This window comes from Haliaeetus leucocephalus, unplaced genomic scaffold, assembly GCF_000737465.1.
Source record: "Haliaeetus leucocephalus isolate CR32 unplaced genomic scaffold, Haliaeetus_leucocephalus-4.0 Scaffold61, whole genome shotgun sequence".
Taxonomy (NCBI): Eukaryota; Metazoa; Chordata; class Aves; order Accipitriformes; family Accipitridae; genus Haliaeetus; species Haliaeetus leucocephalus.
In genome coordinates, this window is record NW_010972497.1 from 1,477,934 (window position 1) to 1,500,565 (window position 22,632).

A 22,632-nucleotide genomic window follows, 5' to 3' on the forward strand; every position below is an offset into this window, starting at 1 on the left:
CTTTGAATTTCTGAAAATCACTTAGGCTATTCTATTAATCTGTCTTGCTCTAAAGTTAATCACTTACTCCTATGTCTTAGGTCTAAGATGTATGATCCTTCTTCTTTTGATTCAGCTTGACTGGGTTTTAAGCCAGCCATGGTGAGGGCTACACATGGGACAAATAGGCAGCTTATGCATATTGTTTTATAAGGACCTGCGTTCTATTGATCACATCTAAAGCAATCTCTAATCATTAGTTATATGTCTGATACGAACAGTCTTAGAAACAATGAGGCTTAAGGCCTAGTTCCCTTTACATTTGACACATTTAAAGAGAAGAGTGTGGTAGAAGCCATATGAAAATTGCATGGAGTTGTTGTGTTCCACTAACTTCTTTGAAGCATTTTCTGTTTTCCCTTGAGCTATCTTTTCAATTTACCTGCCTACCATTGAAATGTCTTCCATGTTTGTAATTCCTGCTGTAATCCTTAGGCTTTCATTAGAAAGGCGCGCAGTTTTTGACCTGCAGAAGTTGAATGTGAGCCAGCAGCGTGCCCTTGCCACAAAGAAGGCTAGTGGTATCTTGGGCTGGACTAGGCAAAGCGTTGCCGTGAGGTCAAAGGAGGTGACCCTTTCCCTCTGCTCGGCCCTGGTGAGGCCACAGTGCTTTGACCAGGTCTGGGCTCCCCAGTACGAGAGAGACGTGGGCATACTGGGGAGAGTCCAGCAAAGGGCCACCAAGGTGATGAAGGGCCTGGAGCATCTCTCCTACGAGGACAGGCTGAGAGAGCTGCGACTCTTCAGCCTGGAGAAGAGAAGGCTCGGGGGGATCTCGTCAGTGTATATTAATACCTGAAGGATATTTATATACAAAGAGGACAGAGCCAGGCTCTTTTCAGTGGTGCCCAGTGACAGGACCAGAGGCAGCAGGCACAAACTGAAACACAGCAAGTTCCCAGATTCCCTCAGGAAACGGTCTTTTTTTTTTTTTTTTAATAATTTATTTTTTATGATGTGAGTGTGACTGAGCACTGGAACAGGTTGCTCAGGGAGGTCATGGAGTCTCTATCCGTTGGAGGTCCTCAAAAGCCATCTAGACATGGTCCTGGGCAACTATACGTGGTCCTGCTTGAGCAGGGGGGTTGGACCAGATGGCCTCCAGAGGTCCCTTCCAACCTCAACCATTCTGTGAACTGTGATATATTCTGGACACAAAGCAATTTTGGTGTGAATGTTACAATACTTAACAAGGGATTTAGCATTCTTTCTTCTTGGAATGTGCTTTTTTTTCAATAGTCTGATTGTATTTTGCCTGCTATGAAATTAATTTAGTTGTATTCTTAATATTTTTGTTATTGAAATTAAAATAATGATTTTCTGTAGGGTGTTTGCGGAAACTACCAATTTGAAGTTACAGAATTCTTTTTTTCAGATACGTTCAATTTACTAATCTTATTTTCTGGGTTTTTAACATGGTGCTTCAGTAGTTGCCTTCTAGGCATCTTGTACTTTACACTAGTGGGAGCTAGCACTTTTTTGTTTAATGCTAGTACACTTTCTTCTTAAAGTTTGATTCATATTCTAAACACTATATAGTTAGCTAAAATAGTAAAAAATACTTTCTCTTTAGTTAAAATAATAAAAAAATACCTTCTCTAAGAAAAGATATTAGTTGGTGGATCCAAATTCCATGGTTTTAATCAACATTCTTGCTTATCCAAATTCTTATTTCTGTATAAGCTTAACTGGACATGTTAACTGCATTTTAAAAAAAACTAAACAACCAAACAAACCGGCAGCTTAGTTTTATAGGGAAAGGATTCTTCCCAGACTGTAAAGAAAAGCAGAATGTTTTGAAAAGTCTTAGAATTTGAGTGGGCAAGCTCTCTGACAAGATGCAAGAGTATAGGAATCCTAGTTACAGAAGCAGAAATGTGTCATTTTGTTTGTTTGTTTCTTCTAGATTAATACAATAAAAGATAGTGTTGCTCATCTGTTGTATTTAAAAATGGGTTAATACATTTTATGAATGTATTTAAGAAAAAAATGTAATAGTGTGAAAATATTCATATAATATAAAGTATTTTATAGTCATCATTTTCCCATATAGTAAACATTAAAACCCCCAAATTTTTAAGACTCTCTGAACATCAGTGATGAAAAGAAATCAATTTTGGGGTTGGGGGAATTAAAAAAAAAAAAAAAAAGGCAGTTAAGATTGTCTTTAGCTGTTTGCTTAAAAGGTTTTAACTGGACTACTTAAAGTAGTCATGTGCTGTTTTGTAAATACTTTTTGTTTTGTTGAAGATGGTTCTGCAAGTCCTAGGTTGTCATGGAAAGCGTTCCCTGAACCCGTCTGAAATCTGTGTGTTTTTCTTCTAAGCTTCACAATGAGGATGACCCCCCAGAGTCTTCAGGAGCTGAGCAGCCTTCCACATCTGCAGAGACGACGCAGGCTCCCCAGACGGCAGCCTTGTCTGAAGCAGACACTTCCCCTCCACCTTACTGTAGCATAGCTGTAGAAGCAGCTGCGACCTCAGGTATTTTTCTTGCATAACCGCTTGTCAGGGAGGAGTGTGTATGAATCAGCACTTGGTTCAAAGTGGTACGATGCTGCAGTATGGTTTTTTTTTCTTTTACTGCAATTGTGTGCATAGGAAAAAAGCTATGCTTTCATGCACAGCCTTTTGTCTGGTTTGTTCAGAAGAAGCAGGCTTCTAAATTACACCAATTGTTCCAAATTGCTAGACTAAATGGATGTTCATTAATTAGTGTAATAGGTTTTATTTAAGTCTGGTCGTAGTTCTGTTCCACATTTAATCTACATCTTTGAGTAGTGCTCCATTATTAGACCTCATTAGCAATTATCATTTCTTCTTTCTAGGAAAAAAAACAACAAAACCAACCAAAAACCCACACCAAAACAAAAACCCCAGAAAAAACGAAGCACTGATTTGTCAAAACTCAGACTTCTTAAGTGCGTGCCATCATTTGGTGAAAATATTGCCATGAAAACATTCATTTTGCTTTAAAGGCTCTTGATAAAACTTCTTGTGGAAAATGAGTAACGGGTATTTTTCTGCTTTTATTCACTGCTCCCTTTCTCATGTGGTTGTGACTTTTCTTTGGGGTATGGGAGACTTAGCAGCAGGCAACATTGAAGTCCCTGTTTAAGCAAAGTTGCTTGGATTTGCATCTCCCATGTGCCAAATAAATATTTTGAAATGAACCTCCAACCTAATTTTATTAAGTTGATTAAAGGAGCAATTTCCTGTCCCTGTTCTGTGAGACAGTGATTGCAAGTATAACACATAGCAATGCAGAATTATCCCTATATATAACATCTTTGTGTTGGTGTGCTGTCAAATCTTTTTACCATGTGACCTGTGTAGACAAATCTTTACCATGTAAGCAATCTTGTTACAAACTACTGCTGGCTGTAGGAGGAAGCTCAAGGTGTATTTTAAATAGTTTTTATTCATTTTGTTAATAATTCCATTCTGTTACACAGATGATGATCTACTATTTCAATATATAAGAATGAAGTCTCTGGTCCATTTTGATAGAAGGAACATTTTTAAAAGAATGTAGTGAAACTGAAATCTTGGAAGAACTGATTTTCATAGAACAACTGGAGTTAGCAACGAGGCCATGCTAATGAACATACAGCATGGTTATTACTGGACTTAAGTAACTAATTGATCTTGATAATGAAAAGCTTTTTTTTTTTTTTTTTAGGATGTTTCTGTGCACGTCTTTTTTATGTTTTGATACAAAGCCTTTGGTTGGAATGCCTGGGGATGTAACTCAGGAAATATGATTTTTTTTGTTCATAAATTTGTTGGCTCTTTGCAGCATCTAAGTTAAGGTTTCTGCCTTGAGTAGCAACTAAAAGCATCATCAAGCTGTTCGATATTTTGTTTTATAAAAGTAAACTTTTTTAAAACTTACAAGAACTTGAAATACAAATATCATCAATTTCAGCCTCTGTTGAAAAAAAGATAAAGTTCAATAGTTATGTGCATGTAAAATTTAATATTGTTGACATCTTTCTGGCTTAAAAATGCATAACCTCTTTATTTTGAACAGAAACACACAATGAATTTTATCCTGTACCACCTCCATACAGTGTAGCTACCTCTCTTCCAACTTACGATGAAGCAGAGAAGGCCAAAGCTGCAGCTATGGCAGCTGCTGCAGCAGAAGTTGCCCGAGTAAGTGATACAGTTCTGCTTTATTTCAATTTTGTGAAAGCTAATTTTGTTAGGCTAATTAATTATTTATAATAATTGGGCCCATATTATGGCCCATTTATTAAAATAATGGTGGGCTGGTGATTTAAATATTTTGGATGCTTCAGTTTTGTATAGATAGTGTTAGCTGTGAAGTACTATGAAAAATGTATCATATTCACTTTTTTCTGAGGCATAGCTGCTGTCTAAACAGCTTTAAAAGCCAAGTTTTGCCCTGTTTTAATAGTTTATCCAGTAATTTGTCATCTTTTAATTAGGTATCCACTTGTAATGTTACTTTGTAGAGTTACTCCTGATATTTAATGTTTCAGATAGTTGAAAAAAAAAAAAAAAACCTCAAAAAAACCAAAGTACACCTTTAGAGAGGAAGGATAATTCCAACAGTCTAGAAGGAGCAAAACCCTAAATAATGTAGATCTTTTTTAAAAGGAAAGGTCCCTGTGGTTTGCTCCATGAAAACTTTAATACTGAAGTTCAAAGAAATGTTCCAATACTTAAAACAAACAAAAAAACCCCCCACACCATGAATTGTGGTAAACAATTAAGTTATAGGTATATATTCAGTGTTTATAGTTTTGTAAAAATTAACATTATAAAGAATAGTCTTCAAAATAGAAAACTGGTATCTGCAATTAGTGTTAAATGTTAGTTTTGCAAGCAAAGTTCTTCCTTTATTTCTGCCAAATTTTGGAATGTGGAAATTGTGCTGTTTCGTAGTATTGACCATAATATACTATAACCAAATTAGGCTTCCAGTGCTGTCACTAAAAATCTCTACCTTGAGATCCAATGTGATTGCATTTTACTGACTGCAGTGTGCTTGTGACTGGAAAAAAAATTCTGCTCACCCAGTGGGAGGCTGTTCCTTCCTTAACTGCTGTGCAGTAATCACAGTGCACAATACCCACTTTAAGGTATGCACAGCTAAAGTTAAAGTGGATTTGTGTAACATCACCAGTGAAGGTGTTACACAAATCTGTTTTACTAAAATGCAGCAGGGAACCAGGAACATTTGCGTGGTCACCTGCCAAGTTTCTGCTATGCGGTGATGACCTCAAGTTGTAACCTTTTAACTGCTTTAACAGGAGCATGGATTCTATGTAGTCTGTCCTTACTGCTTGTCATATAAGTAAAACTTTTCCTGAAATACTGGTCTGAATTAAACCCTCAATCTGAAATTATGAACCTTTAAACTTACTTGAAACATTAGCAACCCAAACCTTAACTCTTAGGGTACCGTTACCAGACCTGTGACACTTCAGACAGGACATGTGCAACTCTCTGGCAAGATCCTTGTTGCTTTTAACTTCATATGTGTAGAACCCTATGGGGTGAAATTTTCAGACATAAAAGCAATCTTTCTTGACCTGAATTTCACTGGGAAAACCTCAGGCTGGCGTTCAGCCAATTTCAAGAATAAAGCTAAGCAAAAGAAAAAAAAAAAAAAAATCAGTGTTTTGCCTTGTCATTTTAAGCTTTTTTTACTTTGGAGAACTCTTTCTCACATGTTCAGGTCACTGTGTCAGAAACATGTTTTGCCCTTCCCCAGAAAATCTGCCTGGTTTTGGCAAAATGACAAGTTTTTGAAAAATTGATTTCCAGTTGATACACACAGCTTCAAATTTCGTAAATGTGTGGTGATTGTCTTGCATGGACAAGTTTAGACTGCTCATAGCTTTGAAGGGGATGGGACTGCAGGTGTGCTGTTGCCAGAGAACATTCTCAAATATTCCGTATCAGAGTAGGATTACAGGACTAGAAGTGGATACACGTTATGACTACTCTTGACTGCTTTTGGTGAAAACACTGGAACTGAGAGAGGAATTTCTGGTGTGCCCTGAAGTAGTTTTATTTTTCTTGGCCTTCAGTTAGAAGGGAAGAGGAAAGCCACTCGATTCAACTGCAAGGGTATCAGTGGTAGGTAGAAGAAAGAAGGACAGTGAATGTGAGCCTCTGAAGCTTATGTGTTGTAGGAGAAGTCTGGTTTTGGTTGGGCAAGAAGCAACTGGTTCAAAGTGAACATAAGCAGAGATCAGAGAGGTCTAAAGTCAAAATGAGAAAAGGCAAGGGTGAATGGAGAGCAGTGGTATGGAGGGAATACAGAGAGATTTAAATGAGAAACAGGAGGGAGAAGGATAAACTGGGATTGGTGGAGAAAACTCAAGTGGGACAACATGTGATACTGCAAAAGGAGCTGAAGCTGGTGTGTGAGAAAAGAGGAGTAGGGAGGGAGAAGGAATCCGGAGTTAAGAGGTAGGAGTAGTAGGATATGGTGACAAAGTGAGAAATAAACTTTTACGTAGTCTGTTTTTCCAAAACAGGCAGTAGAACTTGACATTCAAGAGCTAGGTGCTGACACCACAAGAATTTCACTTAGGAAAATTCAGTAGGAACACACCATCATTCCCCCAAAGCAGAGATTGGCTAAAAAGTTGTAGACGTACGGCAGTATTAAGTTAGTATCAGAAGTCTACTCAGGGTACCTAAAAGCCACAGTCCTGTTGACTACTAAAGATCTCAAGTTTGACAGAATTTCTGCTCAGTTTGCTTCTGTGGTTTTTTGGTGGTTTGTTTTTTTTTTGTTTGTTTGTTTTTTAGCATATGCATGCACACACACAAGCTGTATTAAAGAAGCAGTGTTATGGTTGCAAAGTTGACATTTGGGGAAAAAGTAAGAAATGCTGAAGTTGAGTTACAGTTTTGTACATGATATTAAAATTATGTGCCAATACAGTTTTAATGAATGCCATTTTAATTGCCTTACCGTGTGATACTGCTACAAAATCCCTGCCTTATTTAATACCTCTGATGGACTTACACTGGGGTGGACTAAGACTGTGTAATAAGACTGTCTTAATCTGGCAGATGACTGGAATAAGAAAAAAAGGTTATGTTATGGTTAGAGTGGTGGTTTGCCATCTTGAGGGGAAGGATTTTGATCCTTAGCTCTGAATACCTGTGGAAGAACAGATAAGTCCTTAAACTTTGCATTACTGTTATGTAGTTAATTGTTTTCTCACTTTCACTGTCTTGGATATCACAAGCAGTGACAGCTGTAGGCAGCATCTGACTTCTATGTTAACACACTTTGCAAAACATACACAAACAATATAATGTTTTTTCAGTTTTTATTTCAGCCTTATGAAACTAGTGCTCTTATGAATGTGAACTCTGTTATGATCTGTGCCTCTAGTTTCTTCCTTGTAAAATGAGGATTTATTGCCTCTTCATTACAATAATGTGAACAGTTTGAAAAAGCTAGATGTCCTTATGTTGCCTTGAGTGATACATGAAGCTAATAATTGTTTCATGGTATAGTCCAAAGTATGCAGTAAAGAAGGCTACAAAGCTACCCATTGAGCAAAAGAGAGGGAAATGGTATAAAACGGCAGCACACTTTAAATAAACAGCTTTCATATTTTTTCCCCTGAATCATACAGGCATCTTACAAAAAAAAAAAACCATTAGTGTGATCATAGTAAAGACTTCATCATAGACGCTGCATCTGCAGATTGTATGAACAATCTAAACTTAACATTTACTGAAACTTTCAGTACTTGTTTTTGTAGTCCTTTGTGTAGCTTGTCTTACAAGAATACATTGTGCATAACCATTTATTTCTTTCAAATGCTCCCCGATAGCTCAATGTGTCAAAGAAATGGTAGCAGCCCTATGTCGTCAGTAGTGATAGCATTAGTTATCCTGGCTTTTGATGTTTTCCTTTTCAAATTCTCAAGGTCAGTTTTGAAAGGTTAATTTAAATGGACAAAAATATTGCTAACAGTTAAATGACTTGTTTGTATGTTGCAATGAATGGCTTTTACTTAATGCTTTTCAGTTGCATTTGTCTTATGTTTTTCTGTTTTTACATGCTTAGCACGCCCAGTTTAGGGAGTCTAGGAGTCTGTTTGATGAAATATTCCTCAGTCGTCCAGAGGTATGGTATAGTTCTCTCTAGTTTAGACTTTAACTATGAATTTTCCTTCTGGCAAACAAGTGCTTCTGGGGTTCGTTGTGCATTTTTCCCCCCACCATTAACTTCTCTGTATTGTTTTGTATGCTGAAGGTATTATTTATGGGGTTTATTAAGTAATTTGACCCTTTCCTCAGAAGTTTTTCTCTGTAAATCCACTGCATTGAGAAGAGTTGTATCAGTTTAGTTATCCAAGAGGTTCCTGAAAACTCTGGTTGTTTACTTGATTAAAGGTGGTTGTCTCGCTACATGCCATGCTAGGTTTCAATCTGAAAGAAGTTAAAAAGCATTGGGGGGGGGGGGAATACAGTCCTCTTTGCAGAATACTACAGAGCACTGTCATTTCAGAGGAGTTAATAGACTCGACTTCAGTAGGTGCTATATACCATTTGATGTTCTTTTGCTTAGAGAAATTACTCTGTGACTTGCCATTTATGTTGATAATATGTTTTGCTGTTCAGATGTTTCTCTGGTCATAGGAACAGTAAGTTTTCTGTTTATGCAGATCTCAGCATATTTAGCAAACAAGAAATATTGTCCATGATACTTAACATGACTAAATTTGTCAAAGATCAGTGTGAGATACTGAAACAGTATTATATATTTTATGGATTTGTGTGTGTTGTTATATGACATTCTTCTCATTAAAAAGTCCCTTTTCATTCCTCAATGAATGGTGGCAAACAGTTATACTTTGAAGAAAGGCTGGGGCAGTTGACACCAACTAGATCAAATGAGAGCACTGAAAGACAGCCAATATCAGTGGGGCTTGAGCAGTAGCGAATCAGTGTCTTCCATCTGCAGGACTGATCATAAAGCCACACAATACTAAATGATGTAAATGTAGGCTGAACATGATTTAAGCACAGGAAACTATTTCATTTCTTAAACATTCTGATGATTTTCGTATGCCAGTTTTTGGAGACAGTAAATAGAACTTGGTTTAATGTGATTCCCTTTTGACATTCAGTATGATAAATTACAACTTGTTCACGGTTATTGCAACAGTGCCTACTTGCAAATGTCTGCTCTCATGTCCCTGGGTTGTATATTGACCTGTGTTTCTCATGTGTAAGCCTTAGAGAAGCCTGTGCATATGGAGAAATCTGCTAAACTTGTTATTTTAGTTGAGCAAAATTTTCTTTTTCTGAAGCAACATTTTACATAGAGAGTAATTCAGTAATTGGTTTGGAAATGATAGTATGAAGTACAGGAGTTAGCAGGCAGTTTAAAAAAAAAGTCCAAAAATTATTTTCTATGAGGTTTTATAGACCTTCTGAAATGAAAATTGAAAATATTTTTTGTTGTCCTGACTTGAAAAGGGAACTTTTGTGGCATACTTTTCAGAGAAGCACATTTAAATATAGCTCTGTTAAATGCATTCTTGGCCCTTCCTTCCCTCCCCCCATCAGTCTTATAGCTGCAGCAAGTTCAGCTAAATAAACTAATGCTTTCACAGTCACCTAAGATGACCATTTAGGGACACCTGAAATTATGTAGAGGTGAATTGTAGCCCCTTAAGATGGTGGTTCAGCTAGCTTTTTGTGCATTCCTTAGTATTGTCTATGTGCATAGCAGTGTTTTTAAAGTAATTTATCTGATACAGAGTCCTGGTTAATTAATCTGAAATGAAATAGCACAACTGGAATTTCATGGCCGTGTTATGAAGAGTAATGCTGACTGCCTTGAGTTGGTACAGTTTGTTCTAGCACATTTTTAACCATAATTGCTATACCCTGGTGAATTATTTTGCTGTGTTGACAAAGGTGAACATGTCAGTCACGTGACAGAGCTTTAGATCACTATGATTATTTAATGCCCTTTTAGTTGTGAACTTATACAAAATAACATTTGATACAGCAACTGAATAGTATGTTAAAACCAGAAGTACATTATTTCAGTAGTAAGCGTTTGCTGTGGGTGAAACGGCTAAGTAAATCACAGCTGAACTAATCTCCCCTGATTTCATTTTTTTTTTTAAATAGGTCATTTCTTTTCTCAAGTCTAATACATTGTTATTAATTAGAGAAAAAATCAGGAAAGAACGTTATTCATGTCTAGACCATGTTACTGCCACTACTGGCAGCATTATGTAGCTTGTACCATCCTGCATTGTTTTGATATTATTCCTTTAAGTATAAACCAGGTATGTTTTACTGGTTTTACAGTTTTCATCAGGCTCTCTTTAGTAAGTGCTGTCATCATGAAAACTTCTATGTTTCCCAGTCTACAGTCGCAGCAATATTGTACTTGTGCACAGAACTGCGTACGTAAGGTCTGCCAAGTTCTGCTGAAATCAAGTTCCGAGAAACAAACCAAACTCATCCTTTCAGTATCTTAAGATCTAGTATTTTGACGCGATGGGAGAAATCTTTGGATTGTTTTGACTGACACTTCTGTTTACTTTCGTTTTACTTAAAGAACTGTGCTTTGCGAGTTCAGAAGACTTTTAAACACTCTTAATGTGCTCGCGCCCTCTAGTGTCCCGAGAGGTTTTCTGGATTTGCATATGTCTTTCTGGAGGTTATAGCATAGTCTAATTGGTTAGTGCAGTGCTGCTGCTTCAGCAATTTATTTTAAGATACTAACCTTATTCTAAAACTTTATTCTGTATTTTGGGAAGCATTAAAAGACTATTCTGGCAGGAAAAAAATGGAACATACTATGTAACGATTTTTCCAAAAAAAATTTAATAGCTTGGCTGCGTATCAAGATAGTTACAGTAAGAAAAGAGATTTCTGCTGGTTTTGATTGTCAAAGTACTCATCTGAAATAATTTTTAGCTTCATTTAAGATGAATAGACAGTATGTACATATCTTCTACAGAAACTTTTCAGTTAAATTTGGGTTCTGTCATTATAAGCAACAAATAAGACTCGTTTTACAGATATGAATTATTTTTCTTTTAAACTTCCTTGATGTGGATGTGTTACAGAAATGTCAATTTTCTTCTAGCTTTAGAAACATAATCAATACTTTAATCCTACAGACAGTAATTCTAAAATAAACTTTTCACTAAATTATCACTAACCTGTAAATCCAGGAAGAAGAGTATCCACCACGGGATGATTTCAGTGATGCAGATCAGCTTAGAGTGGGCAATGATGGCATCTTCATGTTGGCATTTTTCAGTAAGTTATCTTGTATCCCAGACCTACTGAGGTATATCTTAATTGTACCTTTTTTGTATGGAATATAAAAGATAGCTGTGATAAACTGCATTAATGTACTGTAATGACTGGATTTTTTTACCTGTACACAGATACAAACACTTCCTGCTCCGGATGTAGCAAATATGTTGCACATTTTTTTTTTCCTGTGGTATCTGTCACTAATAAGGAGGCAAAGCAAAATCATAGTGTTTTGAGGCATAGCGAGGCTGCACTGCTAGCTATGAATTGGGAAATTCTGTCAGTTCCTAGTTGGACTAACAACTTGAATTAAAGGCCAGATCACAGAAATCTGGCAATCGATTTTTCAGTAGAAAAAATTGCAAGACAGATGACGTGCCATATAGAAGTTGCTGATGTTAGCGTAATGAATTAAATAGCTGTGGGTGGATTTTTGCAACAAATCCAACCATGCTCATTTTCAGGTTGAACTAGCATATAAAAATGTACTGTCTTCAGGTAATGTCTGATTGCAGCCAGCACTACTATAGCACTTCTTCAGGTACTGTGTGTGTGCACTGTGGATGTCTTGTAACTCATGTACTGCATTGAGCAAAATTAGATTTAGCCACTATAAGTTACTTCCAGAAAGAAGCTGCCCCTGTTTTTCCACTTGCATATTTCTTTCTAATTTCTGCGAATATTTTCCCTTTCTGAAATAAATGTGTTTGGCAACCTGGCTGGAAGCTTGGTGTTGGGGATGTAGCTGTTCTTTTTAGCATTATCAGGATGAAAGCTGATTGATTATCCCCTGAAATCTCCTTTATGTCTTTCAACCTAGATCTCATCTTAGTTCTTGTTTCTTTAATGTCTTTCACAGTCTCTTTGTTTAACTCTTACGGATGCAAGTTACAGAACTTTCACAGAAGTTTTTTTCATGTTGGCGTACAATGTATTAGGACAATGTGGCGTTTGCATCTCGGGATAAAAACATATGTGTCTACCTCACATAGCAAGTATATAAATACATATATAGGGTAACAGAGTGAGTTTTGTAGTCTGACCTCTTTCTGTAGTTGGACCATAGAAAGAGTATATATTCTTGGGGGCAAACGGGGGTGTATGGCTTCATTTTTCTTTTTCCTTTTTTCCCATTCCCTGTGTGCTACAACTTTTTATATTTAACTTATTTAGGTTCTGTATTGTGTGAACTTGTTCTTGCTTTTAAATCCTGGTTCAGACCTTCATTAGCACTGTACTTGGAGGTCAAGTGGATTGTTGGCTCTGATATGTTTTAAGTCCTTAAAATCACAGCTGAAACCAGACTCGTTAGCTTGCAGCTAGGAGCACAGAAGTACTAAAAATCCTGCTGTGCAGAAGCTGAACTGGAATCAAAGGCTATAGAAGGGCACCAATGATACTCACATGCAGTTGTCCAAAACTGCATGCCCAGAACTTTGTGTCCATCTTTAAGAATGCAGACGTTTACTTGGATAAACTGACAACTTTCTCTTCAAATAGCTGTTTAGCTGAGACTGACTGCAGAGAGCACTGCTTTTACACATTTGACAAAAATACTCTGTAGATGATAATTTTTCTTGATTATTCTTAGACTGTTACTGCCAACTTTGCTTGCCTATCAATGAAATGCATAAAATGAGTGCTTACATATTGCAAGATATTTATGCAAGTGTATGCTTAATTGGGATCTGTGTTAGCTGTAGTGACTGCTGGTTACATACAGAAATTGATAAAGTTTAGTTGTTCATGTTCGTAGTACGAGGACTTCACTTAAACTCTTAAACATTCTCTTAAACATTTATAGACCTGTAATATTAATTTTCAGTAGTTTTTCTTGGGGAAATTGGAGAACTAAATGAAAAATGAGCTTAACTTAGTAAGGCTAGGCCATAAATAGTGGGTGGTGTATTCCCATCCCTCTAATATGGAGATAAAAGTCTCCATAAAGTTGATGTATGTAGATTTAAGAGAGCAGGAATTAAAATGAAATTTACAGGATGGCTATCTTCTGGTTTTTTTCAAGGGAGGATATGTTTAAACACTGCAAGTAGAGGTGGCAGATCACAGAGAGCCTAGAAAAAGTTCCCTCAGTTAAAATGCAGGAGAACAGTATCAGGATCTGTGCTCTAGTGAGAGGAGCACGGAAAGAATTGCTTGTTCCAGATGTGCTCTCCCACCTCCTCTGTAGTGTTGGTAGAAAGATCTTGTGAGGGGCAGGCTGCCTTCGTTTTAAATATAAAACAGTGAAGTTAGCTTTTTTAATTTAATTTCATTCAATTGAAGTATAATAAAATAAGCTTTTTACTGATCTTACCTGCATATTGCAATCAACTAGTGATATGTAGCTACCATCTAGTGGTAGCTGCCCAGGTTGCAAAAATTGTTGTCTTGAGGCCATCTAGTGGCCAGATCTGTTTGTTTGGGGCTTTTGTTTGGTTTAGGAGCTTGGTGCATGCAAGTTACAAACCTGTTTCCCATTTAAGTTATAAAGTACTGCTCTGTTTAGCATAACTAAATAGAATGAGGCAAGATTCAGAAACTTAGTTGGAAAAATTTGGAAAACCACCTACTTTATTTCTAACGTGGTAAAATCAGGTGTTTTAAGGAATTGGTGTTGCTCTTGAAATCTGTGATTATGTTGGTGAGCAAAAAATCTGCTCTCTAATGGTCAGGGCTGGTGTTTGTCAGTTTCTGATTTTGAGGTAAATTAATACCTTTGTGAATACATTCATTTTGCTATGAATGCGAAATGCAGCAAATTTTACTGTCAGACCACTTAATATATTTTTTCTATTATGTATTTTTAAGTCAGCTGTGCCTTATACAGCATAGTAGAAACTTTTCAGAATGCCAGAGGAAGTTGTTAATAGGGAAGTTTGAGTGATTTTTTTTCTTTTTTTTCTTTTTTTTTGGTATGCACAACAAAAAGGAAGAATTTCTAAGCTGTTTCTTTCTATTTTGAACACAACTGTAATGGTGATAGAGCAAGTAACCATCATGAGCCAAAGGGTTTGGTTTTCAGCCTTAATCTGCTCATAGTGGAAGTCTTTTGAATCATGTCTGATTGGCTCGTGCTGGTTCATTATGTGAAGGAGGTTGTTTTGGGCAGTAGTAAAAGGCTTACATGGTTTTCCCTCATATTTAAGGGGTGCTTTACAAATACCAACCAGCCTTTTCACTTGTGGGCCCCAGAAGGAATTGCAGAGCTCATCTGGATTCTTTGAAACCATGGAAGGGAGTTTTGGGTTGTCCCCACAACCTAGAAAAATGAATATTAATTTGAACCTCACAGAGGGGTTAATGAGGAAGAAATGGAGAAAAGTGTTTGATCATACAGCCGAACTTTAAGTTCTCATACAGAGATCTGATTTGTTCTTTCTGAACAACATGTGGGTCATTTAAACACTGTGTACAGCTCAGACCAATAAAATGTAAATGGACATATTGTCCTAGATGCTATATTGGAATAGATAATAACCGTACCAAAATTTTGTAAACTAATGTTCGTACAGTTTTCAAAGCTATTAGATGCTTCAAACAGTCAATAAACTGTACACGAGCCAGGACATCTACTGAGGGGGTGTCAAGTGGGCACAAGTTGGAAGGCAGGAGTTGTAGCACAAGCTCAGGGTGAGCACAGCCCCGGTTGTACGCTTCCTGAGGAGCGGTAAGGATGGTCTAGATTCCTGGTGGGAGGATTCCTCGGTGTGAAGTCAGGAAACCTGACTTCTGTATGTCTGTATCACGTGTGTTATGCAGGTTTCCCTTAGCCATTGAAGAAAAGCAGAGGGGAAGTCATTTGACTGAGGTTGCAAATGTTGGAAGGAGGTAAAGGAACTGTTTTGGGAGTGCTTATTTCTCTGTGGTTATCAGGGGAGCCTGGCTGACCTTCATACACAATCACCTAACTTCTTTCTTAATGTAGGAAGAATTTTTACATAGTTTCTCCATACGCGTTGGATACAATACAAAATAATTGGAACAAGGAAGCTTCTAGTTGGGCATTAAGAAAAATTTACCAGCAAGGGTAATGAAGCAGTAGAAGTAAACTGCCTAGAGAAGTTTTTGAACACTCATCACCGAGTAGAAAAAAAATTGTCTGAAGTTGATAGCAAATGCTTCTAATGATCATCATCAGAATTCAGGTGAGCCCTTCAGGAAGGAGCAAAAATGTGTCCCAGTTCATGAATGGAATACATTCTATGCAGGACTGGGAAGAATAATTTCTAGTGGTGCTGCATGAAGATCTGGAGAGTGTTATTTATCGTAGTATGCTTAGTAAACCTAGGGCAGGTATGAAACATTAAGCTTTTTGGTGTTTGCTTTATATTAAAATAATAAGTCATTGGACAAACAAATCAAGGAATAAAGGATATAACTGAGCATGGTTGCTTTTTGTATGTATAGTTGCTATTATAATCTTATCACATACCACAGGCTTGAGCCATGGTTAAAATTTGGAACCAACATAGGTCTTCAGACCAGTTTTGCTGGCTTCTTTTCATGATACTGAATATAAACTTGAGACAAGTGATTAATGTGTAGCTGTGAAAAGCTAAGTAAAAAAGACCAGCAAGTGAAGTGCAAGAACGATTGAGGAAAAAGCAGATTTGTTCTAGTAAGCTCGTTATTATTGATGCATCTTCTGATGTATTGCAATACATACAACTCAAAACCTTTGCACAAGATTGCTTAATAACTTGAAAAACTAAGTTTTCTTTGTTTACTGTAAATTGTGGGAGTAGAATGAAAGGATGTGTCAATGTTTCTTTACAACTTAATGAGCAGTGACAAAAAGCAAGCATGGATTAATGCCTTGCCCCTGTAGTTATTGGAGAATGAAGAATGGCAATGGATACAAGCTTGTTTGTCAAAACCAAGCTGAATTATTTTACTCCAGCTACTTTAGAATTGCCAATAGATAAAAGACTTTTGATTTCTAACTTTAATTTTTGATATGAAAAATCCTATGCTGACTACTGCCTCTCAGAAGAGGGCTTGGGTTGCAGAAATATAGCTGATGGGTAGCCTTATTTTGTGTGTCAGATTCGAAGACTTTTGCAATATTTTGAACATCCTGTGCTTTGTATTTCAGCTGGGGTTATTTTATTGCAAACCATAAAGAGAAATGAAAGTACAACATAATTGTTGTAAGCGCTACACTGGATATCAAGAACACCTTTTATTTAAAAAAAGGCCTTTAGTCCAACCCTCCTCCTCCCAAAAAGCAACTTCTTACCTGTTTTTCATTATGAGTTCTGTCGTCATGAGGAAATAACTCTAATGATTACATTTTTTTTGATGTGAATTACATTAATATAGACTTACTTTCTCCTGTTGTCACTTCAGGAATGTATAAAACCCACTTGTCTGTATGGTGTTAGAGTAGCAAAGAAAGAGACTGAAATCACCATGCCAACGCAGTCAGTGTGAGTTTTATCTAAATGTCTGAACTTCATTAAAAGAAAGAGGACAGTAGTTGAAAGTTAGGCTCAAGTATGAATCTAAATGCTAGCGATCTCTGTGATAGGAAACCTTTCTGCAGTGGTTAGTCTTGCAGTGGGAGTCTAGAAGATGAACACAAAATGTGGCTGCATGAAGAGGATGGGTAAACAGTAGTTAATGCTTTTTAGTTAAAACTATGATGTGGTTGTAGCAGCTTGTTAGACTTTCCATCTCATTTTTAGGAATGGCTTTCTTCTTTATGATAGCACATATTAGTGTCAGACCAGGAACATTGTCTGTGTGAGAATATCATGCGAAGCTGAAGCAGTGTGAAGGACGAGGTCATCTCTTTAACTGCTGAGCAGTGTCATTTACATTTCACCAAGTGAGTGGATGCTGGCAAATAGTGGAGGATTGCATTTGTTGCAGAAAGAAGCTTGCACAATGACTTAGTTGTCTCTGTTTAGTAGAAAGACAAGAAGTAGATACATCTAGAGAAAATAGTAGATGCTTCCTTTTACTAGTCTGTCCCTTCACCATTGTATTTTATCTCTCAGCTTGGTGGAGAAACTTGTGCTATGGCTTCTCTATGACAATATAGGGTTGAAAATTATGGACAGCTTTTATTGCAATAATTAGGTGAGGCAGGAATTATACAGAAAATAACATTAGTAACTCTTAAGCAGTTGCAGCGCAGGCTGCAAAGCTCTGACAACTTGCATGACTGGCAGAGGATATACATGGAGATCAGAGTGGAAAAAGATACAGATAGGTAGATGAAGCTAATCTTGATGTGGAGAAAAACAATTGGAAGATAGATAAAAATCTCATTTGATGTAGTCTGCTCAGAAGCTGGAGATGCATTTCTGAAAAGAAAGAATGGATTTTGCAACAAGAATGAGACAGTGAAGATAATTTTTGGAGTAGCAATAGGACACAAGGGAGGTGAGGGAGAACCAATGGGAAAGACTGAAAACATGTAGACATTATTGTGGCCCGTCTTAATTTGTTAAAATGATGCAACACCAAGGCAGCATTGGGAGAATTTCCCTAATACGTTGCCTAGGTTTTATGGAGGTAGAAGTAACTTGTTTCTCATGCTGCTGAAGACAGGTAATTTTGATTATGTCCTCGCTGCAGAATTTTTCTAGTGGATGGTTACAGATCGAAACTTAAATAGCGAGATTTTTTCTTCTGTATATAGTCCAGTTTTATTGGGGTATGTGAACTTGCGTAGTTTACAACTTTTGTATAGTTTATGCCTTTTCTTTCCCACTTGCATTGTCTGCTTATATAAATTGATGGAACAGCTCACTGGTTAAAGGAGAAAAAGCTACTGTGAACAACATTGGAACATGCCGATACCTTTGCTTTCAGGAGTCCGGCAAACAACTTGGTGTTAAATATCCACCTAATACTCATCCAGAAGGAGGTTAAAATTGTCACTGTGTTCAACTTTGATTATAAGAACTAATTTTTCTCCCTCCTATATTTATGATTGGGAAATCTCTAATGTTTATAATGTGTATACAGATTAGTTCAGGTGTTCTAAAAATCCTTACTTTTTAATATATACCTATTAAAATTTTAAGTGTTCTGGGAATTCCTCTAGTCTGCATAGTCCATTAGAAACATGGCTATCTTCTGTCCGTTTTTTGCGTGCCTATCTTTAGAGCCATAATGGAAGTCCCCCTTTGTAGCTTGAGTAGTGGGGACAAAGGCAGAGAGCAGTAAGCTGTTATGCTGAGACAGGAACAGAGACACGTTGAAGAACTAGCTTCTAAAACCTGTTACTCTTAGAAAGAGGGTGGATTTGGAGATCTTGCTTAAAATGGGGAAATCCTGTTTTCAAAACAATGTATCCAAGCTTTCTCAAATGTAAATGTTTTTCTTGTGTTTTGGAAAGTTAGGTAAATGTTAGGGTCACAGCGTTGTTCTTATGTAACAGAAATGCTCTCTTCTGTTTTTCTTCTCTGAGTATACCAATTTGGATCAGCATTTATTCAGAGTTGTTTGTTGTGTTTTTGGTGTTGTGGTTTTTGGTTTGTTGGGTTTTTTTTACTTAAGATTAGTAATTAGCATAAAAGTAAGCTTTCTCATTGCCACCATCTATTACCTATGGCTCTGTCTGAGGCAAGATGTTTTCTCACTTGTACAAAATGACTGTGTTGATGTAAAGTCTTCCAAAACTTCTCTTGGAAGTTCAGTTTCTTTACAGTTCATGGAATCCTACTGCAGTTTTACAGACTAATTTTGCATTTGTGGGCAAATCATTGCATCTTCATGTGGATTGTTGGAGGAGTTGTAACAAGGTTTTAAATTACAAAAAAACCGTGCTTGTTTACAGATAATCCTCTCAAACTGATTTTTATTTAAGAAAACTATTGACCAATTTTCTGTTCCTAGTGTTTTGCTATGTGTTCAAACTTTTACCGAAAAAGCAGACTTTTTTTTCTGTGGTGATTTAATGTCTGAATTTTATGTGGGTTTTGTTTTTTCCTCGAAGTTTGAGGATTTAAAACATTAAGGATTTGTGTGCAGGGGTTTTGTTCCCCTTTGCCCTGCTTCCATTCCTGCTTGCCTCTTTAGTGGGTTTTGTGTGTTTTTTGTGGGCTTCCCAAATGTTTTCAATTTTCCACCATCTTACCTCTCCAGAACTCCTGAATTGTCTTCTATTGCCAGCTCCCCCAGCTTTTCTGTGTGATGGTTTTCTTGTTAGTTGCCCTCCCTTACTCCCAAAGCTGGGACATCACCTAATTGGGAATTCCCACACTTTGACCTAATGCGTGCAGACTGAAGTCAATACAGATGATGTTGTTGATTGTCAAGTACATATGCAGATATGAAACTTTAAATTGTAAAACTACCGGAGTTGTGTAAAAGTGTTAATTGAAGTGACAGTGGTAGTTATGCTCAATGGCCTTTTTGTTTCATGATTTCTTAAGCTTTTGTGTAAAACTTCCAAGGCTTCTTACATCTTATGCTTGAATATAGATCTAAAAGAGAAGACAGTAACCAATGAAACATCAGCTTCTCAACTTCTCTTCATTTCTATACTATGTTTACAGAGCAAGAGTGGATACTTTTATTCTGTTCGATCCAAACTGGATAAAGCTGAATATGCAGCCTTGATACATGCACGTATGTGTGCATATAACTATTTTTTTGGTTATAAAAGTGTAGCAAGGTTGTTTTTTTTCTTTGTTTTGATCAAGTCTTATATGTTATAGTCCTTTGTTTGCATTTACCCTTCATGTCTAGTGTCACCTGATTAGATTTCTGTAGCAATGTAATACTTTATGTTGGAATTTTCTCTTGTTTAAAGTAGTAGGTTCCAGCCTGTTTACCATTTGCTTTGTTATTAAGTGACTATACTGTGGGGAATGTCTGGGTTCAAAGTCAATCTCTGAAAGCCTGAATTACCGGAAGGGAATTACTGACTGTGTAAGCATGTCCTTATTAGTTTAAAAGTTAAATTAATGTTAAGTCTGTTTGCTTAGCTATACAGATTAACAGAAGCTACTGTTTCTTTTATTTTGTAGTGGCATTTATTTTCAACTGGATTGGATTTTGTTTATCCTTCTGTATAACAAATACTATAGCTGGAAGGTATGGTGCAATCTGTGGATTTGGTCTGTCCCTGATCAAATGGATTCTCATTGTACGGGTACGTTTCTTGATTCACACTGTACGGACTCTGTTTGTAGAACCAAACCATAACAATTTATTCAAGGATATATAGTAATGGAATTAAAAATCAGTATATTAAATTCCACTGCTTAAGAGAGCCTAGAATTTTCTCGAACTTGCACTTTAGTAGAGAATTTACTTGCTATATATTCATATGTGCTTGCTAATGATGAAGCCTAATCGTTTTTTATCTGACATAGCATTTTACATTCATCTTTCCACTGAAATAAATGCAGAATGACTCATTCTTTGCACAAGTATTTAAAAGCATACAGAAGAAGTGGAGCAAGTGCCTAAAATGTCACTGGTATTATAGTGTCCTACATGAAAGATTTATAAATGGCTCAGCCTATTGGGGGGGGGGGGGAATCAGAAAACCTTGTATCGGATTCTTTTATTCCTTGTAAGATAGATACTGAATCAAGTCAAAATCAAATATGGAGTTAATCATATTTTTACCATCTTAGATGCTCAATTTCTTGGTATTTTCACTGCAAGGCTAGATACTTTTCAGAAAGGTATGTTAGCCAAATGGAAGTTACTTAGCTGACTAAGTGGATGCTAGATGAAACGTAATGTTTCTTTCTGAACTCGAATTCTACATGTCTGTGAGACACAACATTTAAAATCTCATCCTGTCTAATGAAGAAAGAGATCTTAGATAACTTAGTCATCTTTTATGCCCTGCCAACTCTGAACTATTTTTATTTTTTTTTCTGTGTGTGTTCTAGTAACTTGATTTGGTTTTAGCACGATAGTAAAAGGATTGTAGAGAGAAGAGATTGCGTGGTTCTTCCTGGACGTGTCCTGCATCCTTCTCAGAGCTGAGGGTGATTTTGTTTTGGTTTTTTGCTTCCCCAGAGCAAGGGAATGCTACTGGACCAGATGTGATTCTGGTGTATTTAGTTGGAATTCAGGGTTTGCGATGGAATTTATCTTAAGGGAGCGAGAAGACATGAATTTTTTAACTATGCATTCATTGGGGATATTATCAGCTTCCCTTGAGGCATACTAAACAGAGAGCAGAACTTGCTCATTTTATCAGTTTTATTATTCCTGTCTGCTTGAAACTGTGCTCATAACAAACACAAAATTAATATATGCTAAATTTCCGTGACGAATTACTGTGTTCTAGACTATCTTTAAATTCTTGTATATAATCTGTTGCTAATTCTAAAATATTAGAGCTGACCAATTCCAAGACCTCAGGGGTCTTTCTTTTCATAGTGAAGATTATCATCTTCCTGTGTTGTCTCCCTTTCTAGAGATAACAGCAGAAAGCTCATAAGGTGTATGTCCACAATTCTGTTTTAATGGCTACACACAAGCACGTGTGTGTGTGCACAAAATTGTTCTGTGACTTTGTTTCAAGCTCCTCCAAAGGCTTCTGCTGCTCTTTCTCACTCAGAGTCAGTAGTATAAAACTTAATAGTGTCTAAACAATCCGAGTTCACATATTCTCTCTCCCTATCAGTTTTTACAGGGGGGCGGGAAGGGGTGGGGGAACAGAAGCACAGTTTTGCTGCTGGGGAAACTCTGCAGCCATGGCTGCTTCTGCCTAAAGAAAGTATGAGAGTAATGCACATAGGCCAGTATCTGATTGCTGGCTTTAGTAAATCTTCTTTCCAATTAAATGAAATTGTAACTTTAAAAAAGAGTATTGGTATATATGTTTAGAGAACTGAAATTGCTGACTGTCAAGTGAGATGGGATTAACAATGTTGTCAGCTTCCTGGGAATTGAGTATTCATTTGATATTTTAATGAAGTATCAAAATATGAAATGCTTGCTCTGCCGAATCATAGAAATTACAGTGTTTATATAGGGATAATGTAAGTACCAATTCTTTAGTTCAACTTAGCAATTCTGCTCCTTGATTATTTTTTTTTGCATTGCCCACAAAAATGAATACAGTACAAGATTAAACCTTTAAAGAATTCACATGATCTGACTTTATTCTGGAGAAAACGTGTGGCTCTCAGTGCACAGTTACTTGAAGAAAAAAACCAACAATCTAGAGTTCTTTAAATGTCTTGGATTCTTATTTCTGGTTGCATATGTGGCCCAGTACCTCTTCCTTTTTTTTTTCTTTTTTTTTCTTTTTTTTTCTTTTTTTTTCTTTTTTTTTCTTTTTTTTTCTTTTTTTCTTTTTTTTTCA

At 36.7% G+C, this 22,632-nt stretch overlaps 1 protein-coding gene across 1 annotated transcript in view; it reads left to right on the forward strand.

The window, feature by feature from the left end:
* Window positions 1-22,632, forward strand: part of NDFIP2 (Nedd4 family interacting protein 2) — a 49,372-nt gene that overhangs the window by 17,573 nt on the left and 9,167 nt on the right. The window contains exons 2-6 of the mRNA XM_010578390.1: window positions 526-560; window positions 2,366-2,522; window positions 4,072-4,196; window positions 11,252-11,339; window positions 20,327-20,451. Coding sequence (XP_010576692.1) covers window positions 526-560; window positions 2,366-2,522; window positions 4,072-4,196; window positions 11,252-11,339; window positions 20,327-20,451 — 530 coding nt within the window. The remainder of the gene's footprint in view (window positions 1-525; window positions 561-2,365; window positions 2,523-4,071; window positions 4,197-11,251; window positions 11,340-20,326; window positions 20,452-22,632) is intronic.